The following is a 17,822-nucleotide window of genomic DNA, read 5'->3' as shown; positions in this document are numbered from 1 at the left end:
TTATTCCATCACCATGTAAAATGTAAGTGTAAAATATCAATACATTTACATTGAATTTTAGATATAGTCGGCACTTAAAGACTTCCCTATGGTGACTTTAATATTTACATATATTACTACCCATTTTCATTTATGATTGCCATTAAACTTTATATAAGCAAGCTAAAAACAGTTTATTTATAGATCGGTCTGAAAAACACGGCTCAATCTGGAAGCAGTTAATAAATTGAGCTGATCCAAGCAGCTTCCTGTTTATGTCACACACATACGTTAATGCTAAAATCCGCCCACGCTCTATACACACACACACACACACCAGTGGTTTAGACCTAAAGAAGGCCGACACGGGTGTTCCTCGGGAGACACGTCAGTGAGCACCTCCAGAATCTCTGCGTGTGCCCCTGTGGTGACCCAGATGTGTGGGTGTGCTTGAATGTGGTCGGAAACATTTCGAACTGCAAAGGCTTTTGTCTTGATGTAGTGGGATAGGGTTAGGTGCACTTATTTAGAACTTGGCTTGTTGTTTTTTTTTTTATTATTATAAATAAAGATCCACCGGTCGGGATTAGCAGTAAACAATGCAAAACATCAGCTCTCAAAAAAATTAAAAAATACTAGTAAAGGTTTCTGAAACCTTTATTTTGGCTCGGCAGTGCAGGATTTCCCATGACGCATCTCCTACATGATTGGGTTTAACCATGAACGTGTGTTTCCTGATATCTCACTCTGTTAAAGGCCATGTAGGGATAGTGGAAACTACTTTTCAAATCTACTTCAGTTGTCTTGTGCATTAAAATAAAAAGTTATATAATATATAAATAAAAACAGCAAATAATAATTGTAATATATATTGTAATATATATATATATATATATATATAAGATATATTTATTATTATTTATTATAATAATTATATATATGTGGAATTTTTATGAGTTCATATATTTAATATTATATATACACTAAAATATGAATTATTTAAATAATACAAACACGTATGTATATACACGAATAGTATATATATATATATATATATATAATCAAAATATCTACCTTAATAAAAAACATTACTATATTTTTTATTTAAATATTATTTCATATTTTAATGTGTAATATATAACAAATTTTAAGTAATTTCAACTTAAATTATATTAAACTGATAAAAAAGTTGAATCTTGTATAACTAATCATTTTTTTAAACTGCTTAACTTAATTTGATGAGTTAAAACAATGTAAAAACATGTGGTCATAACTTATTGATAATATCATTTTATGAAATATATATATATATAAATTGAAACCTGCATTATTATCACGTATAGTGTTTATGTCGCTGATCTCCATTTGACTGTATAAACAACAAAAATAGTAAAAAAAAAAAAGAAAAAAAAATAAGACTGGTAATTTTTCAACTGACCACAAGGTGGCAAAAAAGCCTAATGTATTGGCACGCTTTTGTAAAATGAAAAGAGTGTGTAATGATATGTGCACAATGTGTAATTTAATCTAATTGCATATTTGTATAATGTTCCATTAGGCTATACATCATTATACATATTATTTTCTTTGCTGTGAGAGAAAAAAAAAAACAAGTATTGATAATTAATACACTTTTGACAGACGAGGTGCAAACAAACACTTTAGTTCGGAATCAGTTTGATAGCTGATTAGACTGATGTAGCCTACGTTAAAGCAGACGTTTTGGATCAAAGCAGGCTTTCATGAGGGTTTCAAATCCACATTCAACTATGCAGGTTGGATTTGAGGATATCCAGAACAATAGCTCGTCTTTGTAGCGCCGAATTCCTCAATCTCACGTCTAAACCTACAGTATGAGACCCCGCTGAGGCTTTCATTGTGTTTGCATTGGCGCTTCTAATAGCAGGCTAGTCATCCGTTGAGAAGCTCTGAACACACAGGGCAGTACCGCTGTAAATTTGCATAATATTGTCTCACAAATGTAAGAATGGCTCTCTGACCAACTTTAAGTGATGGGTACAATTTGAAGGTCATACACACACATAAATATTTGTGTGTGTGTATTTTTCCGAGGTCATAGCTGTAGTGATGACGTGGGGATGCTGTTACATACTGTTTGGCATACTATTTTTTCACATACAGTACGCAGTGTATACTGCACACTACGCAGGACGCACACAGCCAGCCTCTCTCGTGTAATGGGCGTCATAATGATGATTGACGGAGGCCCGAGCCAATCAGCGTTCGCCATGACGTGACGGCGACCAATGGAGTGCGAGCAGCATTTCGATTCCGTCGTCGTCACTCGCGTGAAAACACACGAGCAGGGGAGACGAGGGAAGGAACCGGCACGACTATCTAAAATAACGAACATTCTCATAAACAATACTGTAATATTACTAGTACTATTGTCGGAAATTACTCTGTTTGGCCTGTCGAGTTTGAAATGTTACCGTTTAGGTTCTCGTGGGCGTTAAAGGAGTTTTACAAACCCAATCTAAGGCTCATTTGGAAAAATAATTCGGATCATACAGCGACCGCCGGAGGATGCGCATCTTCATATAGACGGTCCCTGTGCACGCAGACAGATGACAGGAACGAGAAGTGAGTAGTGCTGAAAAACAAATCAGCTCAAAACCTCAGTCACCCATGCGGGGGGTTAATAGAACAGGGTCATTATAGAATATAGATCAGCTTTGATTTCACTTTTTAAAATGAATGGATTTAACCTGTCCGTCCATCCATTCATTCATTCTTAGGGGGGTCCAGCATCCCGACAAATGAATCCCAGACCTTGATCACGATGATGGATGTGAAAGATTTTTCTAATATATTTAGAGCTTTAGACCTTCTACATTTTCTAGGTGGACAAGATGTGTAGGTCAGCGTGCACAGAGAGAAAGAGTTTGTATAAACGATGGGGGGTAAATTCTCAAGGGCCTCTGTGAATAATCATAAAGGTTGGGCTTTAAGGGAGGGTTCTGATACATTTGAAGCATTTTTCCCCCAAAATGATGATTTTTGGGGACAAATCAGGTTGTATAGAAGGTTCTAGATTCATTCATTGTGATTTAAGATTTTGGGCCCTAAATGTTAAAAATAAGTAGGCCTAATTGATAAACCTGTACTGACTATTTATTCTAGGTTAGAAATTTGATTATTATGTGCAATCTGATTGTCTTTATTATTTTAATGTAAGTCAAATTAATGGTAGACTGATTAATCACTGATATTTTGTTGTCATGAGGATCCTTGTCCAACTCTAAAACCCACTGACAGCTTTGAAAAATTCTAATTTTTTTGAGTAAATTCTCTGTTTACTTCCAGGAATTTTTCAGACTTATTTTGTTATCGTTAAATATAATGTTTTTAAATAGTTAAATGTTAGTTCCTGTACGGCCAGATGAGTCACTTCCTCTTCCCTTAACGCTGACATCTGGGGTTTTCTCAAAAAACATTTCCTCTACATCTAGACATTTCAGTATGCACTGGATGTGTCCGAGTAGCTTACGCTTAAATCTTAGTATGCACGGCTTTCATTCTTTTGTTATGAGTGTTTGTCCTTGGAGAGACAGATTGACCTTTCTCTCCATCTGTCTGTCAAGGAGTTGTGAAGGTCAGGTCTCATTGTAACATCTGTAAGTTTCTGTCTGAGTAAAAGTTGTCATTATTGAAGTTTTTGCCAGTATGCAATGTATGTTCCAAAATGTTGTGAGCTAGCCTGTCTGTTACCTACATACGTTGCTGCATACTAACTTGCATAAAGACAGTTAGTGATTAATTTTGAAAGCTCTGCATGGACAGCAACAATTTGTCAAGAATCACACAGGAAATACACTTTGCTATTAAAAAAATAGTTTTCAGAGTTGTTAGCATGTTGCTAAGCTAACAGTATAATACTGAAAAAAGTAAGTAGCACACAGGAGACATGACTCGTAATTGATTTGAGTAGAGTTTGTTGATAGCATGTTGCTAAGCTAACAGCATAATACTCAAATAAGTAAATAGCACACAGGATATACAATTCGCAATTGATTTGAGTAGAGTTTGTTGTTAGCATGTTGCTAAGCTAACAGCATAATACTCAAATAAGTAAATAGCACACAGGATATACAATTCGCAATTGATTTGAGTAAAGTTTGTTGTTAGCATGTTGCTAAGTTAACAGCTTAGCAATTTTTAATTAAGTTGAACAATTTGTTTTTTAATAGCTTCCAGTAATGAAATGAAATATTAGCTATACATATATCGTGCACCATGTTGAATGGATTGCAATGCATTCTGGGATTGGATATATATACATGTCTCAAATGCTGCCTATACAGTCAGCACACCAGGATTTGGAAAACATCCAGTCATTTTTCATGTAGTAGTTTAGGAATAGAGGATGGCATAAGCTGGTTGTCTATGGTAACCTCACATTCAGACAAATGCTGAGTTGAAGACAGCGATCCCCCCCACCCCCTTTCTTTTTTTAGCCCTGCTGATTGGTTCAATTGAATACACCAATAGTTCATTGGTGAACCCAATAGCCTTTTAATGTCCCTCAATATCACTCTTTTGCTTTCATTGTGTTCATAAGCATCATATAATGCTCTTCGGCGTGTTATCAGGGCCTCGCTCTTCTCTGCACTGTAATTCGTGGTGTCAGGTTTCTGAGGCACATGTGCTCTGTCCTGAGGGAGTCCACAACAACAAGGCATGTGGCCTCTTCATTTTTATACCAAACAAAGAGGGTGTTTATACTGATATATGCATTACAGATAATTAGTGTAATTACTTTGATTTTTCACGACAAGCTGGGCACAAAAAAAAAAATAATTCCATCTTTACATTTAATCCCCAAAACACTACAAACCAAATAGAAACACCCTGGCAAACAATCAGAATAGCTTGGGTATTTTACTGGTGAGTTTCAATCTGGCAAGCACCAGTTTTTTATATATTTTGAATCATACATTTTAAATAAAAGGTGCATCAAAATCCAGTAATTTCTAAAGGAGAATGTGGGATTAGGAGTTTCACTTTTGCCAGCAAAATTTCAAAGAAATGCGACCGCACTTTTTGTAGTAGAAATGAAAGATGTGTAGCTGTCTAGTACTTTTGCGGCCTAGCTTACATAAAAAGTAAAGCTTCTAAAGGCTCGTCTACATCAAGGAAGAAAACTAAAACAATTACTGTAACTATACATTTTTAATAATCATTCTAATTCTATGAGAATATGGAGGTCCACACCACAACTGTACCGATAACAACACGGTGATATCAACACAATCACTTCCAGAATGATTTTTACAGTGGATGAATGATAAAAACGTTGACAGCCAATCAGAATCCACCTGACTTTTAAAGAGCTTGAAGTGGCAGACGTGCAGCATATATGAAATATGAAAACTGCAGCGTGCTTATAATAAACAGAATGTTCTCAGTCTGTCATTGTGGACGCTTATATATATTACTGGTATAGTTAACATTCTTGATGTGAATTGGCCTTAACATCAGTTTCCGACCGATAATTTTAAATAATGCCTATGTTAGATATAGGCTAGTCACCAACATATTGTGCATATGTAATTTTCATAGTCAACAAAGATTGTTAATACTAAAATAATTGCTAATTTTACTTTTAGTTGTTTTTGTTGGATTTAACGCAAATCCTGCAGTGCGAACACTAACGGGAGTATCAAATAAATGATTCACTTCACAGCAGACTCGCTAGTCTCTGAGATTAATCTGACATGAAGGCACCAGCTGACTGTGTGTGTGTGTTTGTGTGTGTGTGTGTGTGTGTGTGTGTGTGTGTGTGTGTGTGTGTGTGTGTGTGTGTGTGTGTGTGTGTTTGTTACACTCTGGCATCTCTGCATGCCATTTCTGCATTGAAATCATGCCAGGTTATGCCCGAGCATCTTCAAGCAAATGATATGAAGCCTGCGAACAGTGAATAGAAACAGCAATTTCAGACATGTCACGTTGAAAGCTTTTTCTGTTCTTTTTTATGTAGTGGAATATTACATTAGAAAATCATGGTAATACTATGGTACTTTTCACTTAGTGGCAGCTGGTTCATTTTCTAGTGTTTAATTCACTGCAAGCCAAAATATGTTGCATGAATCTCTAAGCATGCGATTCTGTGGGAGTGTCAGCTGTTTTGCTGGTTGTTTGACTGATTCTCGTTGAGGTGTAAGAAGATAATGAAGATATTGTTACAGAATCATCCCACTTCCAGGTGTTCACACACACACACACACACACACACACACACACACAGCCGTCCTCACAGAAATGTTTTGGCAGAGTTTGCGATTCTTCATGAGTCATTTTCAGAAATTTCATCCCCACAAGGACAGCAAAACCTTCCCCCTCTCTCTCTCTCTCTCTCTCTCTCTCTCTCTCTCTCTCTCACACACACAAACACACACACACACACACACACACATTATCTTTGTCTTTTTAATCTCTTTTTTTACATTTTGCTTCCACATAAACACACATGTGGTATACACAATACTATGGTATCACCAAAATTCAATGATATGAAAATTTTAGCCGATACCAATAATTATTTATATTTGAAAGCCGATAACAGATATATTGGCCGATAAATCTAAATACAAATTTTTAAATAATTTTTGAGAGCCTGATGACAAAAACAAAAGTCTCACCATTGAAAGCCATGTCCCAAGCACACAATAATGTAAGGGATAATGTATAGCGAGGTGGTTGTTATAGCGTACAATATATTGTATTGCTTCCGCTAAAGAAAATAGTCCGTTCCGCGTCCATAGCAACGCTCTGTTCTTCATGGCAACGGTGTGTTATACTTCGCAGATGTCTGTTATCAAGAAATAACAGACTGCATTCTACATTGAAATTCAACCAAGCCATGTAATAAAATTTAATAATTGTATGTAGCCTATATAGATTTGCGCTGCACATATGCACTTAACTGTTTATTCCTTTTTGAAGTGTTTCCAATCATATTTCAAGCAATTCAAAACTATTATGGCAAACAGTACACATCTGAAGTGCCAATTATATAATCCATTATTTATTGGCTTTAAAAAAATTGACATTAAAAATGAACATGTATCGGCCGATACCGATATGGTTGCCGATATATCATGCATCCCTACTGCTTCAAGACGGTGACGAAAACGATAGCTTTAGCTTTATTTTTTAAATGCTTTAGTTTACTGGAAAGTCTTTTAAAAACTTTTAGAAGAAGTCAAAGTTATGTTTTGAAAAATAGTGATTTATATAAGTATAAAAGTTTAAAATTTACTGGAAAAGATTTTATACATTTCAGAAGTAATCCAATTTGGATGCTAATCATGCTAATCCTGTTTTGTTACCAACTTTTCTTATCTCATATAACTGTTACATGTTAAATAACCATCATAAAAACGAACAAACAATGTTTTATTGAGCTGTGTCATCAAGTGGATTATTTCCGGTGTGTTTGTGTGTAAAAATAGCGACGCCAGAGAGTCCGTTTGGCACGGTGCCTGTGCATTAGCGAGGATCAGAACTGAGAACTTGCTAGGAAGTGAAGGCTTAACTCAGCATCAGTGTACGGGACGGGAGGGGCGGCTGCTCTCGTCAGGTTACGTGTCCTAGTTTAATGGCGTTCCAGGTCAGACGGCCCGCATCAGAGCACGGGTTGTGTTTGGCACACTGTAATTGCATCTGATATTGTTTTGACTATAGGCTGTACTAAAGGCCAATATTGACAAGGCCGATTAATCAACCAATATATTTGTCTGTTTTGTGTTCTGTGTCAGTTTTAAAAATCTTTTGACAGCCTCAACATTGGATAATTACGGAAGAGGATTAGGGCCAGGCAATAATAAAAAATAAAACCATCTCGAGATTAAAGTCATTATAATGCGAGATTAAACTCGTTAAATTTTGAGAAAAAAAGTCGAAATACAATCTTGAGAATAAACTCATTACATTTAGAGAATAAAGTCGTTGTGTTTCCAGAAAAAACTCGTTAAATTTCGAGAAAAAAACTCGAAATACAATCTTGAGAATAAACTCGTTAAATTTCGAGAATAAAGTCGTGTTTCGAGAAAAAACTCGTTAAATTTCAAGAAAAAAAGTCGAATCGTGAGAATAAACTCATTAAATTTCGAGAATAAAGTCATTGTGTTTAGAGAAAAAAAGTCGAAATGAAATGTAGAGAATAACGCATTCAATCAGTGTTCATTGCATAGCCTACTGATATCAACCTCATCGAGGTTTCGTGGTTTCCCTGGATACCATAAGACGCATTATTAATCGTTGTTGGTTGTGTACGCCTCCATCCACAGAATGTAACGACTGTAACCATCTATACAGCCATTAATGGCAATGCCGTACGGTTTTAATTTATCATAGCTGTCCATATGCCAGAGTGCATTTGGGCCAGCGCAAGTGTAGCCTACTTTCCTTCGTCGAAATTCCACACCTTGAGGATCAACAAGTTTAATAATGCGTCTTATGGTATCCTGGGAAACTACAAAACCTCGATGAATTTCATGTTGGACAAAAGCGAGTACATCGCGCAAATTGGACTGATTTTTTGTTCTAAAAAGACCTAGCCGACCTAAACCTAAGAACGTTCAATTCTTTGTTACTGAAAGAAAGTCTAAAATATAGCCTAGCTTGACTAAGTGATCCAACTCTGCCATGTCCTCTATCAGTAGGCTATGCAATGAACACTGATCAAATCATTATTTTCGTTATTCTCTACATTTCATTTAGACTTTTTTTCTCGAAACACGACTTTATTCTCGAAATTTAACGAGTTTATTCTCACGATTACTTAGACTTTTTTTCTCGAAATTTAACGAGTTTTTTCTCGAAACACAACAACTTTATTCTCGAAATTTAATGAGTTTATTCTCAAGATTGTATTTCGAGTTTTTTTTCTCGAAATTGAACGAGTTTTTTCTCGAAACACAACGACTTTATTCTCGATATTTAATGAGTTTATTCTCAAGATTGTATTTAGAGTTTTTTTCTCAAAATTTAACGAGCTTTTTCTCGAAACACAACGACTTTATTCTCGAAATGTAATGAGTTTATTCTCAAGATTGTATTTCGACTTTTTTCTCGAAATTTAACGAGCTTTTTCTCGAAACACAACGACTTTATTCTCGATATTTAATGAGTTTATTCTCAAGATTGTATTTCGACTTTTTTTCTCGAAATTTAACAAGTTTAATCTCTCATTATAATGACTTTAATCTCGAGATGTTTTTTTTTTTTTATTATTGCCTGGCCCTAATCCTCTTCCGTAGATAATATTTTTTCTTTGAGTAAACATTATGGAAAATGTTTTGTATATTTTATGTATACATTATTTTGTTATTTTTTTATACATATATTTTTGTGGGTTTATATTTATTTATTTATCTATTAAGTCAGTGTTTTATATGTCTGAATGTGTCGTTCATTTCTGTTTTATTTCTCTCTCTTTTGGTTGGTCTGCGAACTTTGCATTTCTTTGTGTAAGTATCATTTTAAAGTGAATTTTATTTGATGTCATTTATTTTTCTCTTCCAATTGTTTCTCACTCCTGCAAAATGTTATGCTTGCTTTTCCCATTCCCGTTCAGTGTTCTAGAACCACATGTATCATCCCGAAATGACATCACAAAGGCCTTGAGTCGCTATTGGTCACTATTGTTTCAACCTACAAACAATTTTTCAACTTTTTGTTGAATAATTTTTCAACGTTTAAGAACAATATTTTTTCCACCAACTTACTGAAGTTAGCGTGTCTTTAGGTTATTTCGGGATGGTTTGTTGTCGGTTTATAAACCAAAGTGCTTCTTTTTCAAGGCCTTATATGGGATCCTGTAGCTTTCCCAGAATACAATACATTGTTCAAACTTCTGAATCTACTGTAGGAGGTCCTTTTAAGTTGTATTCCCAAATGCTTTACTAAGCCGCTGCTTAACATAGTAAACCTCTGCAAACCCATATTATGTTACACAACTACCTTTTCTAACAGACTAACCTTTTTCAGACGACCTCAAAATGTCAGTCAGTGGTAAAATAAAATGTCCTTCATAAAGAAATGCTTTACGCAAATACATGTATATATGTGTTACAGCTAATAATTAATACATTTAGCTAGTTCTAAAAGATTCTCCTAAAACTTTTGATCTGCATTGACAGTTTAAAAAAATGCCAAAGTGGAAGACCGTTTATGCTAAAACCCGCAACGGTGCCCCTAGTGGCAGACTCTGAGAATGAGACTTGTTATGTTATTTTGGGCCTGGCCCTTTTTACAAATTACAAAGATTTGTGTATTTGAAATTGGTTTTATTTTATTCAAAATACCTACTTCCTGTCATTTTGAGAGTAATTCTGAAACTAAAAACATGAAATCTCTGTACGACCTCTCCTGCTGCTGATAAACTCTTTTTGTTGAATATATTTTTGTCTATTAATATTTTTGTTGTCTGTCTTCTTACTGGATTCTTTGTGTGTCTGTTCACGTCACAGGAGAAGGAAGGCAGGCATTTTGCCCAGCCTGGAAGATCTGCTGTTTTACACCATTGCAGAGGGCCAGGAGAAAATTCCAGCTCACAAATTTACCACGGTAAAAACACACCTGCTGGCCAAGCAGAGCACAGCAATTGCTACCATATCTCTTTCAGCACATTGCTTGGTTTCCAAATAGTTGTGTCTAGAATGACGAATCCTTCGATTATGTTCTGCAATAAAACTGCAGGTTAAATGAAACTCAAGATTTGTAGTAAATTTATGGTGAATGTTGTGGTTTTTCAGGCGCTGAAGGCCACGGGTCTGCGTACTGGAGACCCTCGTCTTAGGGAGTGTATGGAGATGTTAAAGGTCACCCTCAAGACCACTACAGATGGTGCTCTGGATCGACATCTCTTCAAAAAGTAATAATACGAAACCTCAAATTTGGTTAAAACTAACAGTTTTAGTTGAGAAAATAAGAATATATTGTAGTGTTTTAGTGTGTTTATACCATTTCTCGCATGAATTCTGAGTATTTCTTCAGTCTGTTGAAGTCCTGTTGCTACTGTCACTGTTCATAGGTCAGCAATTTTCCAAGGACATTTTTTAAAGGTCCTTTGATAGTCCTGCAGTATATGAATTATTCAGTATAGCTAAAATAAAATGCCTAAGATTTGAACATAACATCATACAGCTCTTTATATTACAAGTTTAGGCCTTTTATATTGCATGGGAATGCTAGAATGTTATAATTAGAAATAGAAATTATGAAGTAGTTTCAGATATTTCTATGTTTCCAGAACTGTTTGCAGAACAATTACTAAGCATCTTCTGTTTTAAGTTTTCCACAAAAAGTATTTAGTATTAACTAAAACTATAGTCATTTTAGTATTATTTATTAATTTTCAATTAATAATTTTAGTGCTTTCATTTCATCACATTTTTGTTAGGTTTAAGTTAAAAAATCAAAAATCAACTAATATATATTTTTTTCAGCTTTTATTTCAATTAACAGAAATCAGGGTTTCCGCGGGGTCTTAAAAAGTCTTAAATTCTGAACTTTAAATTTAAGGCCTTAAAAAGTCTTAAAAACGGCCAGATTTTCATCCCTAGGTCTTAAATTTCATTTAGTCAGGTCTTAAAAAGTGTTTACCCTCGTTCATTTCCAGAATCGCTGGCCGCAGAAAGTTATTACAAAGTAGCAAAAAAGTATCGAGTTGTAGCCTACAAAGCGGAGCTCTAGCAGGGGTCTCCAACACGTCGCTCGCGTGCTACCTCGTGGCTTGATATGAGCTAGCTCAATTGTTCAAATGTAGGCGCGCGGCAAGCGCGCTCATAATTGAAGCGGCGCGTTAATTTTTTACCAGACGCAACGAGATGAAAAAAATCTCAACTTTTCAGAATGCCGCAAACGCACCGCAGGTCATGTGACAGGAACCAACCAATCACCCCTTTCTATAACAATATTGAAAGCTCAGTCAACATGAAGGATGGGGGTGCACCCAAACACTACTAATAAATATAAGCTAATGTGTAAATGTCAATAATTTATCTTTTTTGACTCATTCTTTTTATAAAAAAAAATATTTAAAGGCTAAAATATGAGGTTTATCTTTGTATAAAACCTTTTTTGTCAAAACTTTATTTGAACTTGTACATGATAGTAGATAACATGTTGCAAGACACTCTTTTAAAACCTGGCCATCACTTTTAATGGTATTTTAATGTTCACGTAAACAAAACGTGCATATTGATGCTAATCAATTTGTTATTTGCGGTTTTTTGACAAAACTTGTTGAATTTACTTCATTCTGTAGTATTAGTACTTTTTGAACAGGATTCTGTGATAACCGTGATCATTTTGGTCACTTTAATCATCTCATCATTTCCCCTCTAGTTATGATCAACTATGATCAACTAAAATCAACAATAAATCTACATCTCCCTCTCTCTCACACACACACACAAATCAGACAATCCTAGATAGATAGAAAGAAAGAAAGATAGATAGATAGATACTCTAATGATCTCGAGGTAACTATCTATCTAACTTGGATAATGCGTCGTGTAGGTCTTAAATTTCAATCTTTATGGTCGTAAAATGTCTTAAAAAGGTCTTAAATTTGACTTACTGAAACCTGCAGAAACCCTGAGAAATGTTTTTAATAGTTTTAGCTTTAGTTATTGATAATAACCCTGATTTGAAGATAAATCACGATCTTCACTTTTGTCTTCCTACAGGTGTGTGCAAAGCAACATTGTGTTGCTAACACAGGCTTTCCGAAAAAAGTTTGTCATTCCCGACTTTCAGTCGTTCACCTCTCACATCGATCAAATTTATGAGAGTGCTAAATCAATGTCGGGTGGCCAGGTACGCTTAGAAGATAATCGAACACAGTGTGAATTTCTGATGCTATTTTTGTACAAATATGTTTACATTCTGTTTTGCCACTTTTTTGTGTAGGTGGCAGATTACATTCCTCAGCTAGCGAAATTCAGTCCTAATCTCTGGGCCGTTTCCCTCTGCACTGTAGATGGCCAACGGTGAGCTTTCTGTCTTTAGTACAATAGCTACATTGTTGTATTTTTGTTCATATTTTCTAGTTTAGATAAACATTTTAGATAAACAATTTGATTGATCAAACATTTACGGCCTATCGTAATTCTAAACCGGACTTTTTGTATGTTACAGATACACTGCGGGTGACACGAAAGTTCCATTTTGTCTGCAGTCGTGTGTTAAACCGTTAAAATACGCGATTGCGGTTCACGATCACGGCACCGAATACGTGCACCGCTTTATAGGGAAGGAACCCAGCGGCCTTCGTTTCAACAAGCTCTTCCTTGACGAAGATGGTAAGGATTTCTATGATAAACTTATTTTGCATGAAGAAATAAATAGAACTAAATGAATGGCCTTGTTCTATTTAAGTGTGTGTTATCGCATTATTTTCAAGACAATTAAGCACATTATTCCCTATAATTCTCATTACCATAAAGCAAAAAATTCTCATTACTGTAAAAAATAATAATAATAATATTGTTAATATTTAAAGTATTTGTTCATACTTTATTATTTGTTGTTATGTATTCAATTTATAAATCATTAAAAATAAAACAATTATATACTTATAAAACTAAAAATAGAAATTATAGAACTAAGAATAATAGAGAATTGTTGTAAAAATAGGCTTTATTTATTGATTCATTCATCTATTTTTCCAGATAAACCTCACAATCCCATGGTAAACGCTGGCGCTATAGTTTGCACTTCCCTTCTCAAGGTAAATCTCATTCTTTCTCCACATCCTTCTTCTGTTTTGATAAAAAATGGGGGCCCAAAACTGCCATTAGCTGTAGTTCCTGCACAATGTGTTAAATTCAACAGAATTCAATGTGTTGAATTCAACAGAATTTTTTTATTTCTTTATTTTTTAAATTGATAGCTTTGCCAAATATTTAGCTTGATGCGTTTGTGGATGTTTGACGTGAGAACGAATCAGAGGAACGAATGGATTTAATCTGATTACTTTCCCTCTCTCATCAGATTAAGGTTATGAATAATCATGCTGAAAGGATTATATTGAAGAGAGGGAAACGGAAGTGGGATGGGGAAAGATAGGGGGAAAAGATCAAACAGATGCAAGAATAATAGTCAGGAATTCAAATAGCCGAAAAAAAGTGTTTCAAACATTAGTTGTAATCAAAATTATTCAACCCCATTGCAAATCAGGTTTATTGGCAAAATTGACAGACTTTCAGCTGTTTGCAATGAACAAATCAAACAAAAGTAATTGAAATAGCTTAAAACAAATGCTTCAGGTGGTTTCCCCAAATTCAACTGAAAATGCCACTTTTATTGACTTCTCAAAATTATTCAACCCCCTGAATAGAGTGCCTCACAACAGCACAAATCTGCAAAACAGGTGTTGTCTCAAGCACACCTGATACAACTAATCAAGGGCTTCAATAGTTGCACCAGGTGTGCTTGAGCTAGAACACATGAAATATCTGAACTGGCTAGGTTTGTTAAGTGTCACGTTTGACTGCATGTTAGAATAATTTTGATTACAACTGTATGTATATATGTTAAAACAATAATAAACAATGCTACAAACGAAAATGTTTAAGCAGATATTTATAACATAACTTTTTTTGTAATTTACAAATTTTTGATGGAAGATTTGTGGCGTTTAAGGTAAAGACACTGCATGATGCGCATCTTTCTCAGGCCTGTCGGGGTGGTAATGTGTGATGTCTGTGTGAAGGCTTTTTTGTGGTTTTATTGTTGTTGCGTATTTTACAGCATTAGGAACTGTGGGAAATATTGACCCTCCAACAGGTCAATGACGTTGGTAATTTCCCTTTCATTTATTTGTTTTTCCTCATTGAACAAATTTCAAACTAAGCTAATGCTAAGCTACATTAGCACAAGTCTGACAAATTCATTGCTTTGACTGAAAATCATATGTGATTCTGTTTAATTGCTGTGGGAAAAGGAATCAAGCTTTATTTTATTTTTTTAATTTATTTTTTTAGTTACTTTCCAACTTACAAATTCCAGTGTTTAATACAGTACTTTTTCTTTGTAAATAAACATTTCTTCAATGTGGAAAAAAATAGTTTACTTATTTTAGAGCCTCAAATTAATGCATTGCATGAGACGTACAATGTCTCACTACAGTTTGTTTAGAACTCTACTAAAACAAACTTACAGACAACAAAAATTACTTAACAATTTAGTGATGAAATTGTTCTTTTAATCTTTTAGTTTTGTCTGATTTTTCCAACCCCCCTTTAACAACTTACATTTGTGATTCCACAACAATAATAATAATCAGTTTTCCTTCATTTCTTTGAGTGATGTTACTCAAATCTAGTGAGCCAGAATCCTAATTTTTTCCATCCTTCATTTGAAATGCTGTAGAAAAATGAATTTACTACAATTGTCAATATAATTTTTAGAATATCTGTGTCTACAATGTGTATCTCTAAATAATGTGGTAGTTTAATAATGTTTCCTTTAATTGAATGCCTATGCTTTCAAATGTTTGTAACTATACAAAATATTTTAATTATACAACACATTCATCAGTTTATTTTTAATTTTCAGCAAGGTGGAGGCAATGCTGAGAAGTTTGATTATGTAAGTATAATACAATTTAATTCTCTTCTTTTTTTTTTTAAGATTTTTATTGTTAATCATGATGAGAGCTGCGGTGTTTAATGCATTTTGTTGTAGGTGATGAACTTTATGAAGAAGTTGGCCGGAAATGAGTATGTTGGTTTCAGCAATGCTACGTAAGTGCTCCAGATACTAATAACAATGAAATTTCACTATGCTCAACACAAATGTTAATACTACTTAAAGTACTTTCTGATAAATTATCAAGTAGACAGTCAGTAATAAAATAAACAAGTGAATCAAACTGCAAACAATAGAAGAATAGATGTTTAAATATCTAAATTCAATTTAACATTCAGAAATTTAAAATTCAGAACTAATCAAATGTTAATATCACACTGCAATCAATTATTGACATACAGTAGTGACACAAACACTTTTTAACACAACATTGATATCAAATGTAAAGAAAGTTATTATTTTAGTATAAACTTACTACTATACTACCTTTTCTTTGGACTTTCCTAGTTAAAACAAATTTTTTTGGCAGGTTTCAGTCAGAGCGATTGTCAGGTGACAGAAATTTTGCCATTGGTTACTACTTGAAGGAGAAGAAGGTACGCGTTTAAACATTTTACAGTATTTAGAGACCATTAAAAATCCCCTAAAAACATAATTTTTTTTATTTTTGTTTTCCATACTTGCAGTGTTTCCCAGAGGGTACAGACATGATTTCCATCCTGGACCTTTACTTCCAGGTTAGTATAAGTTAAACAACCATTTTCACTCACAGTTCAGAAACGAATTGCCGATATAGAGACAACCTCCCTTTGGAGTCTCCACACTAAAGAAAGTTAAAAGTGTAAAAAAAAGCATAATAGGACCTCTTTAAGATTTAAATATCAGAAAACCTATGATTAAACATGTTTTTGTTTGGTTTACTAAGCTGTGCTCCATTGAGGTAACCTGCGAAAGTGCCAGCGTGATGGCAGCTACCCTGGCGAATGGCGGCTTCTGTCCAATCACGGGCGAGCGTGTGCTGAACCCCGAGGCCGTACGAGACACTCTGAGTCTCATGCACTCTTGCGGCATGTACGACTTTTCCGGACAGTTCGCTTTCCATGTGAGTTTCGCACATACACGCACTTGGGGAAATGTCTAATGGTTGTAGTTTCAATGAAAAACAAACGCATTCACAATCTACGTCAGATTGAAGTTGTGTGTTGTGCTGTAGGTTGGTCTCCCGGCTAAATCAGGCGTTGCCGGAGGCATCCTGCTGGTGGTGCCCAATGTGATGGGCATTATGTGTTGGTCTCCTCCTCTTGACAAACTGGGCAACAGTGTGAGAGGAATCCAGTTTTGCACGGTACTCATTCTACATCATCTTAGCTAACTGAGGAGAATCGATTGATTTCTTGCTCTTTCACTGCATTTAAATCTTTCGTTCTTTCCTTTTGTAGGATCTGGTCCAGCTCTTCAATTTCCACAATTATGATAATTTACGCCACTTTGCCAAGAAACTGGATCCACGCAGAGAGGGCGGAGAACAACGGGTGAGTGACAGATTCAACCTTTCAACCACAATACAACATGCAACTAGGGGTGGGCAATAACCTGGCATTATTTGTTGAATAGTGTCGTACAAAACAAATATTGGACTAAATTCATACCGACAATGAGAAAGAGCTTATTAGATTGTATTAAGCTTTCCTGCTAGTGCTACCAATCATCAGATTGAGTTAATTAATTTGAAGTAATTAAGTATTATCTGGATTAACTTAAATATATACTGTGTGTGTATATATATATATATGTGTGTATATATATATATATATATATATATATATCCACTGTATATCCCACCTCTAGATGCAACAAATGTGGATGATCCTGTAACGTTGACATAGTGTGAGTGTGTGCTCATGTATGTGTGTAATGATTACATACATACATTACAAATATGTATGTGTGCTGACAAACTGTCCTGCAATCTTAACCTGTATTATCAAACATTTCACTTCTCTTGGCAATTGCGTATTTCTTTTCCTCTTCAATGTCTGCCCTCTGCTGGAGGACCAGCGTACTCTCCGCTTTTAACCACCACTGCCATCCATGTGACTTGATTGAGGAAGCTAAATATTTGACTGCATGAATTGCATACGCCTGCTAATATATAATATGATATGATAATTATACATTTTTACACTAGAAAATAACACCTCAGTGCCGTTCTGATCGAC

General features: G+C 34.9%; 1 protein-coding gene across 5 annotated transcripts in view; it reads left to right on the top strand.

Moving 5' to 3' along the window:
- Positions 1-2,267: 2,267 nt before the first annotated feature.
- glsa (glutaminase a) overlaps positions 2,268-17,822 on the top strand; it is a 22,196-nt gene continuing 6,641 nt past the window's right edge. For 2 of the 5 annotated variants that reach the window (XM_081385205.1, XM_081385207.1), the window contains exons 1-14: positions 2,268-2,583; positions 10,482-10,572; positions 10,761-10,879; positions 12,699-12,828; positions 12,922-13,001; positions 13,150-13,313; positions 13,683-13,741; positions 15,571-15,603; positions 15,700-15,758; positions 16,133-16,199; positions 16,290-16,340; positions 16,529-16,705; positions 16,817-16,948; positions 17,043-17,135. In XM_081385205.1, the coding sequence (XP_081241331.1) occupies positions 2,426-2,583; positions 10,482-10,572; positions 10,761-10,879; positions 12,699-12,828; positions 12,922-13,001; positions 13,150-13,313; positions 13,683-13,741; positions 15,571-15,603; positions 15,700-15,758; positions 16,133-16,199; positions 16,290-16,340; positions 16,529-16,705; positions 16,817-16,948; positions 17,043-17,135 (1,413 nt within the window). In that variant the 5' untranslated portion in view covers positions 2,268-2,425. Of the gene's footprint in view, positions 2,584-9,354; positions 9,474-10,475; positions 10,573-10,760; positions 10,880-12,698; positions 12,829-12,921; positions 13,002-13,149; positions 13,314-13,682; positions 13,742-15,570; positions 15,604-15,699; positions 15,759-16,132; positions 16,200-16,289; positions 16,341-16,528; positions 16,706-16,816; positions 16,949-17,042; positions 17,136-17,822 lie in introns of those variants that run through there. The other 3 variants (XM_081385204.1, XM_081385206.1, XM_081385208.1) reach the window with 2 other exon arrangements.

This window comes from Scardinius erythrophthalmus, assembly GCF_964197995.2.
Source record: "Scardinius erythrophthalmus genome assembly, chromosome: 14".
NCBI classification, from domain to species: Eukaryota; Metazoa; Chordata; class Actinopteri; order Cypriniformes; family Leuciscidae; genus Scardinius; species Scardinius erythrophthalmus.
This window is presented reverse-complemented; position numbering and strand designations above follow the sequence as displayed.